The 12039-nt window shown below is 36.0% G+C and overlaps 1 protein-coding gene across 1 annotated transcript in view; it reads left to right on the plus strand.

The window, feature by feature from the left end:
• The window catches only part of LOC121381900 (glucocorticoid-induced transcript 1 protein-like), a 28473-nt gene that overhangs the window by 9247 nt on the left and 7187 nt on the right, over positions 1–12039 (plus strand). The window contains exons 2-7 of the mRNA XM_041511302.1: positions 5349–5503; positions 7289–7384; positions 8580–8789; positions 9823–9885; positions 10598–10832; positions 11431–11557. Coding sequence (XP_041367236.1) covers positions 5349–5503; positions 7289–7384; positions 8580–8789; positions 9823–9885; positions 10598–10832; positions 11431–11557 — 886 coding nt within the window. The remainder of the gene's footprint in view (positions 1–5348; positions 5504–7288; positions 7385–8579; positions 8790–9822; positions 9886–10597; positions 10833–11430; positions 11558–12039) is intronic.

A 12039-nucleotide genomic window follows, 5' to 3' on the forward strand; every position in this document is an offset into this window, starting at 1 on the left:
ACCTACTAGCTAAACATATATGAAGTTAAAATAGGGCCCAAAACAAACATATGGATCTGTTAGACAGGATCAATACACTTACCAATGCATTCACATACAGGAGAGGTGGAACATAGACCAGTTACAACGATACGCAGTCAGTGCAGTGTCTATCCTCGCCAGTGGGACCATTGAGCTATTTGTCTTTCAAGCCTATGTTCCATAACTGGTATGACAAAGACAGTGGTATGTACTATCCTTTCTGTGGGATGCTGCATATAAAAGCTGCCTTGCTGCTAATCGGAAAGAGTAGCCCATTGCGTGGTGGCAGCAGGTTTCCTCTCTCATTATCTGTGTGGTCCTTAAACATATGTCTGAGACGCGGTGCCATATAACCGTAATAAAAATGTGTGTGCCATAAATAAAACATTCCTTACTTCACATAGAGGACGACACATACCACGGCATTAGATATACCAGTTAAATGTACATGAAGTGAAAATTGGGGAAAAAACCCCATCCCAGATGGGTCTACTAAGAAACTGATGCAGCACAAAGTAAGGCAAACTTCCTGTGACATTATTAAGCTGCTAAAGTTATACAGGTATTGGGACAATTTTTAAGTTGCTAGATCTAAACTGGTCTTCAATATGAACACATTGATCTTCAGGTCTCCACTGGTGTATTGTTTGTCAAAGAGATTTCACCTCTAGTGGCTGGCAGTGTTTGTAAACACTTGCAGTTATTGATCACTTGGATGAGGGTCTACAGGGTTGAATTTCTCGTGAGGATGTATGGCACCCATGTCGACATGTATAATAGACATACATGTATGGAGTAATGGACATAACATGTATTTATTATCCATATTGTTCAACATAACTGAGTTAATAATAATCATACGAAACACACGTTTAATAACAAAGTGTGTGATGACGTAATTTTGGGAAGCAACCTCATAACATGGCGTTGCTTCTCCAGTCCTAGCTCAGACTGTGCATTTGAAATATGTCATTTCATAGTCTGCTAGTTTCGGCTGAAACATTTTGAGTTGGATTTTGTTGTTACATAAAGAAAACAACAACAATAATAATATGGATAATAAAGAAATTATTACATTTGTATGAGTCATACTGATTTTACGAAACTCATGTCAGGAGTCATGTATTACTTTCACTTTCTCTCGGGCAAAACAAAAATCCTGACACTCATTTCATAAAATCAGTACGACACACAAGCTTGTATAATAATCTTTATATACTTATCTATTGATACAATCAAAATTAAATAGAAAGATTAAAATGGTTAATGTTTTATTTATTACTAAACCAAACAAACAAACAGAAATGATGTCATAATGACAGGGAAAGTGATGTGTATTGATGAATATTACATAATTTTAGAGGGGTGGGGGGTAGTCTTAGCTAAACGGAATACTGTAAATCATAAAATATTAGCGATCTTAAAATTTAGCGAAATCCAAATAATAAGTGACATATTAGTGACAGAACTTTAGCGAGATCATTATATGAACTAAAATACAAATAAGCTTAAGTTGTAGAATCAGCAGAAATAATTATTTTGACGAATCTTGACGTTATGCAGCTTATAGACATCTTGAATTTAGTAGAAAAGTGCAGTGATGTTGTTTGCTATCCTTTTGGTTTAATCAGCCATTGTTGTGTCTTTAGTTAATCAGACAAGACTATCGCACAAAAGGTTTTTGGAACAGTCTGTTTTAGGTCTCTTTAAATTTAGCATCTTGTATGGCCTTGCTAAATACACTAACATTTTATGCTTGCTAACATTTCCTGATTTACAGTCTTACAACATGGTGTGGGGGAGGGGGAGAGCAGTTGCAAAAAAAAATCAAATTTTGCAATACATAGTTGTTGGAACAGTTCCTTTTTATATATTATTTAAAGTAAACAACTAAATTACAAAAGACTTTAGATCTAGTGGTGGTATGGACGGCACTGTCATTATTATTTGATATCTGCTGCTGCATCTCTCAGTATCTATGCATAAATGGTTTAAATAAAATGTTATTTTATCGGTGGTGGATATATATAAAATAATTGTCACTCCCACCCCTGAACTCTCCCCATGTCATAAATGTTTTTAAGTGCCTGTCTTATTCCGGTATGTCCCAGGGTGTAGTTTTGACATTTAAATTGGAATCTCTTCCAGGAGGTGTCCTGTGGAACCCCATAGTCAAAATGTGAGAGAGAGGAAATGGAGAACAAAGCCAGGGTTTCCCATAGGAAGACTTAAAGCAGTTTTAGTTTGTTGTAATTGAAGCGATGCTGTTTGGTTATTGCTCACTTTATTGCATTGTATATAAATAAAATACCTGAACAGGTAGTCTTACACGCCGATATTGTAATAATACTGTAATTGGATCCACATGCAACAACACACTACACATGTGTTTGTTAACCTGCAGTCATGTGGATAATTTGAACTGAACATTGTTATGCATTTTGAACACAAAAAAAAAGTACACCTGTATTTATTGCACAGCTGTTAAAAAGAACTGCGTCAGTGTCAACAAGACCTGGAAAATTGTTTTTGATACTGTGTCTGTGATTTATCTTGTTATTCCCACGTACTTGATTCACACCCACACACAACCCGCTCTCTTTTCACAATTCATTCAAAGTTGTTATAGTCATGTCAAGGCCATTGTGCATTTACTGTATGTATTAAATTAAATTAAAATGAGAAAGAGATGCAATATTTTCACAATTTAAAAAAAAAATTCTTATATATATTCGCCTGATGGGTCATATTATGGTATGGCGTTGTCAGTGCGTACATCTGTAAACATTTCATGTTCTTATCAGTTCAAACAGGATCATAAAACCTCTTGTATGCAAGTACATGTATAACTTGAGATGGATGTGTGTCGCATACTACACATTAAAGGAAATCCTTGTCCAGGCCATATCTTTCTTATTAATCAGGGGTGGGAATTCTCCTCGGATCAGCTGTTTCCCTCTCGTGGAACATTGCGTTTCCTCGCATTTTAATCATCCTTTCCTCCAAAGTGTGTCAGATGGCACAAATTTAACCTCGGTTTTCAAGAATTTCTGGGACCCCTCTAGATTTCTTCTTTTTTTACAATTCACCAGTTCCCACCCCTGATTAATTCATACAGCATCATAAAATCCTGCTTGGGATGGCAGTGTTGTGTACCATAACTAGGTCACTGTGACCTACTTTTGACAGGCTTATCATGTACCTCGCCATTATTCTTGTTTACTTGTTTTTTAAACTATTATTAAATTGTATAGTTACTTGGAAGTGTTAGTTATTTTCATGAGAACAAAAATATCTGTGGAATTAAATACCAAAGCCTATCATAAATTGGTTGAATGAAAACTTTAAAAACTTTATTTTATTTTATTATTTTTATACTAATATAGTTTTTATTGTGATACAATATATATTCATTATTAAAGGGACATACCCTATTTTTAAACACTATGGCATATTTTTTTTACTATTAAGAGCTGTTTTTAATAACACAAAATGCATTTCTCATATTTTTAAAAATGCACGTGCATCTGAGAAGTAACAGCTATGGAGTCCAGTTTTAATCTATTTTTCATTTTAATCTATTTTTAGAGGGTATTTCACAATTTCAAAGTCAGACTCATGTTTCACTCAATTGTAACTATCCAAATGTGTTATAGGTTTGTAGATTAACTAAACTTAGTGTTAATTTTCACGGGTTGAAACTAGGGTCTGTCCCTTTAACTAAACTTAGTGTTAATTTTCACGGGTTGAAACTAGGGTATGTCCCTTTAATCTACTTACAGTAATACTTTTTTTTTTTTTTTATTAGAAATTTTGTTGATTTTTAAAATGAAAAAGTAGCATAAAGATGAACATAAAAGTATAATTTATCTAAGCTAAATGTAATCATTAAAGCAACTTTGTAGCCTTTTCTAACACTGATTTGTCTGGCATTCATCTATCTGTCGTTGAACTGTCCAGCAATCTTATCTTCTCTTAGAGTTTAGGGCGGGGCGTAGCACAGTGGTAAAGCGCTCACTTGATGCACGGTTGGTCTAGGATCGATCCCTGTTGCAGGGTTGAAAATTATTGTAACATGAAAACCAAGGTCGCCAGCAGGGCCAGTTGAAGAATAATCTTACTGGCCCTTCTCAAATTCAACTAGCCCTCCAATTATCACATTGGAATTTAACTGCACAGATAAAATTAAAACTAGAGTGTTTTTTGTTGAAAGATAACCGTTTGTGTTAAAGAAAACTGATGAATTGATGTGTAACTTCATAATGAATAAAGTAAAAATTCATATAAAAACATGTTATTAAGTTTTAAACCCATACCAACTCAAATATAAAATAAAATTTAAACATTTAAAAAAATCCAATATAAATAAACATGTTTTTTTTACAAAGTACCATTAAATTAAACATATTAAATCTCATTTTTAATACAGGGTAAAAGATAATGCAGTACAAACAGTTGTGTCATTAGATTACCTTGGATGTTCCATCAATTGCCTTACAACTTGTATCACACAAAAAAGTTAACCTATGCAGTTTGATGATAATTTGTAATGATTTTTTGTTTTAATTTACACTGCACTTTTACCCCCAATAAAATGTTATTTGAGATAGTATGGGTTTAAAACTTAATACATTGTTTTTATATGAATTTTATCTTTATTTTTTGTTTGGCGCTGTTAAAATATAGAACAGATCTGCAGTTCGCGCTTACACAGACGCAGTGTGTTTTGTCACATTCGATTCAATGTCAGTGTGTTTCATTTTTAACTAGTACCATACTCGCCAGACACTAAAATCGATGGTCACCCAACGGACTACCTTTGTAAAATTCTTAGTCGCCCTTAGCCAATAAAGGTCGACACAGGCGACCGGGCGACTGCTAATTTTCAACCCTGCTGTTGGTGGGCACATTGGGCCATTTCTCGTTCCAGCCAATGCACCACAACTGGTATATCAAAGGCTGTGGTATGTGCTATCCTGTCTGGGATGGTGCATATAAAAAATCCCTTGCTGCTAATCGAAAAGAGTAGCCTATGAAGTGGCAACAGTGGGTTTCCTATCTCAATATCTATGTGGTCCATAACCATATGTTTGACACCATATAACCGTAAATAAAATGTGTTGAGTGCGTCGTTAAAAAAAAAAATCATCCTAGAGTTGATTGGATTGATCTGAAACTTGGTACAGTGTACCTCTGGGGCACTCATCTCAATACCACGTCCTTTGATATATATACCAGTTGAAGGACAGGAAAAATAATGGGAGATTGAACTGATACAATTTGTTAACTAAATACTAAATTGTTTTTGTCGTTTTTTTGTTTTGTAGAGAAGACCAAGTCGCACAAACAGAGTCCCGTCCCTAGTCTTTGGAGAGCCAGTTCCTTGGACACAATTTACTTAGCTGGTCAGTGGCCTAAGGACATCAATCCGTACCACCACTATCAAAACTCCGGTGTCTTCACATGTGAAAAGTCAACACAGGTAAACAAAGAAAATATCAATAGTCTTCAAAATATGTAGCACTGGATTGTACATGCAGCATCAAAACATCAACAGCCTATCATGTGCAACCCTGAGGGCGAGGCATAGTCAAATGTTAAAACTGTCACCTGCTGCGAGGTCGGTCAAGGATCAATCCCGATCGGTGGACTCGTTGTGCTATATCTCATTCCAGCTGGTGTAACAGCGGTTGTGGTATGCAGGCCCTAATCTAGCCGGCTAAATGGAGGGTTTCTTCACCTAGGTCAGCTCAAGTTGCTGAGTTATGCAGGCCCTAATCTAGCCGGCTAAATGGAGGGTTTCTTCACCTAGGTCAGCTCAAGTTGCTGAGTTATGCAGGCCCTAATCTAGCCGGCTAAATGGAGGGTTTCTTTACCTAGGTCAGCTCAAGTTGCTGAGTTATTAGCAGCAATGAGAAGTCGAAGTCACTGTAATATTTTGGATCTAATCAGATTTCAAAACGAAAATCACACAACGGATGTGAAGACATAGACTTGTTAAGTGTCATAGATCACATTACACCTGGTCAGTCTGTTATTTCACTTTGGTGCCAGCCTATACAACATTGCATGTCTCATGCCACGCCATTTGGAGTGTCCAGTCAAACGTCATTTAGATCTCGGCCAGATTTATTCCGGTAATACTAGATATAAGAATTATTACTTTCATTTTAACATAATAGGACACTTTAATAATCAGTAATGATTGGAACTGAATGTATAGTTTGGAGTGTTCCGAATGAATGAGAAACATGACAAAACACTATGAAATGTACCAATAAACATTAACTTAACCTATTTTAACCACACTTCTACCCTTTTTCCTAGGCAGTGAGAAGCAACTTCTACTTTTCAATTCTAGATTAGGGCTTGGGTATCAAATAGTGTGGCATCATTAGTTACATCAACATTGATTGCATCCAATAATTCTACCGGAATTAAGCCCTGCTGGAGTGATAGGATAGGTTAAACAAAATGCCATTTAAAATTTAAACTTAGGATTATATATGCATCATTGCGGCAAGCTTACTATGTTTGCTTGTACGGCATACTTGTATGGTATTCCAGTTAGATTTCATATATATATATATATATATACACACACACACACACATAAAATTAGGGCAGGTCGGGAAACAGATCTATATGGGGGTTTTTAGGCCTGAAAAAGACTGACTTTCAGAGATAAAGAACACTGTATGGAAGTGCCCCCAGTGTGTGTGTTTGAACATTAATGTCATATACACACTTTAAATTCTGACGTTTGATCCGACAGTCTTATGTGGGCTTACATGCATACAAGTAAAAAGTGTGATGATATATTTTTATTACTCACCTACTTGTTCAACTGGAGAGGACTATACATTTCCTCTCAATCCTGTCTGTCAGTCCGACTGTTCCACATATAGCTTTCAGGATGTGTTTTTTGCACAATGCCTTGAGATATTGCATTTTATCATGTTCTGTTACAGATCAAGTTTGATTTTCGTGGCAATTTACCCATTTTTTTGACAGTTATGGCCCTTGAACTTATGAGATACAAACATTTGTTTTCTCAGACTTTTCTGTCCAGTGACTCAAGATATTGAGCTGAAATTTTGTATATATAGCTTTATTGTGTACTGTTACAGATCAAGTTTAACTTCTATGGTGATTTACCCAATTTTCATAGTTATGGCCCTTGAATTTCGGAGATACGAAAATTTGTCGGGCTGGTAGGGGACCCGTATTGCTTTAGTAGTACTCTGAGAATGCTTGTATACTTCAGACCCCCGAGGAATGGGATACAAGACAAAACGACAGGAAGAGAGACAAAGGTCACACACGGTCTGCCTCGTTTGGTCAGGCGGATCAACTGAAAGTGGTAAGTGTGCAATATTTATATCTTATTTAAACAAGTCAGCAGTTTGAGCATGGATGTGACTTGCTTAGTGGTAGTTTTTACAGGCAGTAAAATAGATCTATAGATCTAAACTAAATATTTTCCGGCGGGGTCAAAGTTCGAGGTGCACCTAACTTTTCATAGAGCAATTAACACCACAAGTCCTGTGATTGATGATAAATGTGAGTGTGTTGCTTTCATTATATTATTAGTTTCATCTGGGCAAAATCATGTATGCAATTTTATTTCATCTAGTACCACTGTGTCAAGTAGTCTTGTGCTTGAAACATGTATGGGGGTAAACAAAAAATTCAAGTTGTGTGCGGAACTAGGGTAGTCACAGATGCTACCCTTTATCTCTGAAATGAGCAGCTTGACCCCCAATTTTTTCTGATTCACTTTAAGGGTTATTGGTGGTAGGATTTATATCTCTGATGTTTATGTCGACTGATTTGCTGCAGGTAGGACTTTTAGCCACATGTGTTACTATTGTCATCTATGGGGTTGATTTGTTAGTATATACCCTATAGGGGTCGAAAATGGCTGAAGTCCTGTTGGACATTTGGTCCGGCAAACTAAATATTCTGCTGGACCGAACCAAAACCTGCCCAATCAAACATGATTATAAAGTATAAACGAAAACTAATTGCTGGTCGAACGGAATGGCAGGCAAAGCCATTCCCCATCCTGTGGTAATGTTGACAGGTAAAAACTAGACTAGATGGAAGTATTTCGTCAGGGTATAGCTACATTGTTTAAAAATGGTTGGGTATTGAGCTGCTGTTCAGTAATTTATGCACAGTTTGAAGATGGTAGAGTTGGTAATGGTATTTTCTACATGTAGCGAATTAAATCTGTATGTATATTGTAAACATTTCACCACTGATTCAGAGTAAAGCAACGTCGTTCTAAAATAAGTGGCAGGTCGGGCTGGGATTTTGTAATTGATGCACAGAACGTCTATTAATTTGGTAAACAACTCCATAGGTGTACAGGAAGTGTGAGTGGGGGGGGGGGGTGGCACAGGTGGCAGCAATATCCCATTAATTTGTTTTCAACTTTGACCAAATGTTTTTTTTTTATTAGATCACATTAACATGACTTAATTAAATATCATTTATGTACTTCTTTTCCAGCCATTGTGTTAAACTAATAAATTTTAATTTTCTCTATTCAGTTGATTAAACAACGCTTACAAAAAACAAAAGAAGGCAGCAAGCAGAATGAATCTGCTAAACGTCAAAGCCCAGTCCAGGGTAAACATTCAGCCCTTTCGTTAACGGCACCACCAGCATTCTCCAAGGCTATTGTTATTCCGGCAGCTTCTCGCATTCCAGTCAAATCTATGTCCAGATATCAGAGAAATAGCGTCGAAGGCTTGAACACTGTACGTACAGTTTTGTTTGTTATGTAACTTACAAATACCACATACAGTGAAACCTCTTAAAACGGGACCCTCTGAAGGCTTGAACACTGTACGTACTCCCTAACAATTTTGTTTGTTATGTAACTTACCTATACTATATACACCTCTTAAAACGGGACCCTCTGAAGGCTTGAACACTGTATGTACTCCCTAACAATTTTGTTTGTTATGTAACTTACCTATACTATATACACCTCTTAAAACGGGACCCTCTGCAGGGCTAGCTCTGGGTGAGCAAAAACATTTCGCCATATTGTCTATTAAACTATAAAAATTGCAGCAATCGACGGTTATTTTCTAAAAAATGTCAATTATTACATGAAATTATTTTGCCAAACTAAAATAAAATTCGCCAACTACTTTCAAAATTCGCAATTGGCAATTTAGCAAGTGCCAGAGCTAGCCCTGCTCTGTAAACCGGAATTTCTGCAAAACAAGGACGTTTTTCATGGTTCCTTTTTAACATTCAGTACATAATTCAACCTCTCTAAACCGGATACGTCTTAAAACTGGAGATTTTACTTGGTCCCGAGGGTGTCCGGTTTAGAAGGTTTCACTGTACGCAAAGCATGGTAGCTATAATAGCTATTTGATGATTTCGTCAAGTTGTAGTGGGTAAAACATAAAAGGCGTGGGATGTGCTCTCCTATCATTATGAAAGTGCATATATAAATGATCCCTTGCTGCTGATGGAAAAATGAAGCAGTTTTTCTCAAACTGTCAAATGACCAAATATTTGACCGCTTATACCCAATAATTAATATATCAGTATGCTCTAGTGGTATCATAAACAAAAACAAACTTTAACAAAAAGAATTAAACATGGATGTAGAATAATTTCAGTTGAACAGTTTTTTTATATTACGATGAAGCATGGCTTTTTTTCTACACATTTTTCTGAAATGTGATGTATTAAGATGCATTTGTTGAACATTCATTTATTCAAACAAAAAATATATTATTTGCTGTATAAATTGTTTTATTTATGTTTCAGGAAATAGAAAAACTTGTTTTAAAGGCAGTCCCTGGAAATGAAGTCGAATCGGATCTTATTCGTGTAAGTAAAACAATCTTCAACGTGCATAATGAAGACCAAACCAATAAAAAAGTGGCAAAAAATGGAGATGAGCTGTTCACGGTTACAAGCATAATAATTGTCTCAAATTAGATAGCACAATATTGAGATAAAGGACTTAAGCATTCATCCGAATCTGGCATTCAGTAAAAGCAAATATCACATGAAAAATATCTTTAAAAAACATTCAAAATTGTTTTATGGGGGAAAAAATCAGTTTTGAGCTTCTTGAAACATTGGTATGACCAGAAATGCACAGAATATACAGATATTCATAGTTTAAACATGGAAATGTAAATATATTATAATTTAAATAATATTCAAACGGCTATATTAGCCATAGACATGGCTCAGTTTGGTCTCTTTAATAGCTACCGCACGTCTTCACCTTTAAGTTGAATTGTTTTTATCAAAATATTATTTCATAACTTTGTGAGTATGATATTGCAAGTTTTTATTGTTTAAATATGACCAGTGATAATGGGAAAATTAAAGACTGTATAAGAATTAACTAATGTTTGACATCCAATAGCCAATGATTAATTAATCTGTGTGCTTTATGAAGTGGTGACAGCAGGTTTCCTCTCTTAGTATCTGTTTGGTCCTTAACCATATGTCCAACAACATATAACAGTCAATAAAATGTGTTGAGTGCGTCGTTAAATAAAACATTTCCTTCCTTTATTCCCACCAGCCACAAGAGATTCCCGATGGTCACCGCGCCCCGGTACCGGAGGTGCGGGTTGTCAACAGCACGATGCGAAGTGTTGACACGCAGACTCCCTCCGCCCAACTCGACGAGCCGCGTGCCACCAGCTCCAACAGCAGATCCGACTCCATCAGTCCGGCCATTCCCATCATGCCCGGAACGATGGATTCATCCCGTCCGTCCAGCCGTTCAGAGTCCGCAGACAGCAAGTCGGACAAAGGTTAGTGGTTGCTGCATCTTTATTCCTGGAAAATTTCAAACATATGTTTTATCCCATTACCCACTTTCTGTTAGTTTTTTGGGTTTTTTTTTTTTCAATCTCATTTCTTCTCCCGATCTAGCAGCTCCTGTTATTGTTCAACTGTTGTTGCATCGGTCATATGTTCTACACATCTGCCGTATCTGGTGTTCATCAACAAGAGTGACTCGTTTTATTTTGTGGATTAAAATATTTAAAAGAAATTAATATTTATTTATACCATATTTTTAGTAGGATGTTCTTTGCTTGTTTGTGTGTAAAATTAAGTGTTCAGGTTGTTATGACATTGGGTTATATAATATAAATTGTACTTGCGGCTTGAAAGGGAATTAAACATTATTACAATCAATTAATAATTGATTTTTTTATGAATTATTGATAACAAGCCAGCACTAATTTTGGGCATGGTTGTTGCATTTTTTAATTAAATGTCAATGGAGGCTTATTCACAAACGTTTATCATATGCCCAATTTGCATCTTTAGGGCATATCTTTACACGCCATGTTCTAAAAAGTTCTGACGGTCATATTTTAATTAATTAAATTTATTTTTTAACAGAACTGGTCGATTCACCAGAACCGTCAATAGCCAAATTTGTTTCCAGTCCGAAACCCAACACATCAAGAGATTTTGTAAGAGAACCACCTGATGGCTGCGAAAAGGTTAAAGTTATAGAAGAAAACAGGTTTGAACACTTAAATATATTTTATATTACGGTCATCTTTACCATAGAGTGATGGTATGTAGCCCAGAGGTAGAGCTCTTGCCTGAGAGTCATTCTGGATTAGTGGATTCATGTGGGTTTTATTCCTCAAGTCAACTAGTGTCCCATGACTGGTACATCAAATCCATTGTATATGCTGTCCCGTAATTGAGAAAGTGCATATAAAAGAAATCCTTTACTGCTGTAATGGTCTTTGTGGCTTGATCAGAAAGATTTGACTGGTTTCCATCTTCTTTCTATTCTATTACACTGATTTAATGTTAGGTGCAAAAACAAGTCTAATGAGCGATTGCAAGCGCTTAACATTTTAAACAGACATCTAGTGCTCTAGACAGGTTCGCAATTTTAGTCGAACCTGCTTGTGTTGCCACCTGTATTAAGCAGCAGCCTGTGTTAAAAGGCCACATTTATATTGTTCCAAATCTAAGATAGAATAAACTGAC

Source organism: Gigantopelta aegis, chromosome 9 (genome assembly GCF_016097555.1).
Source record: "Gigantopelta aegis isolate Gae_Host chromosome 9, Gae_host_genome, whole genome shotgun sequence".
Lineage (NCBI taxonomy): Eukaryota > Metazoa > Mollusca > Gastropoda > Neomphalida > Peltospiridae > Gigantopelta > Gigantopelta aegis.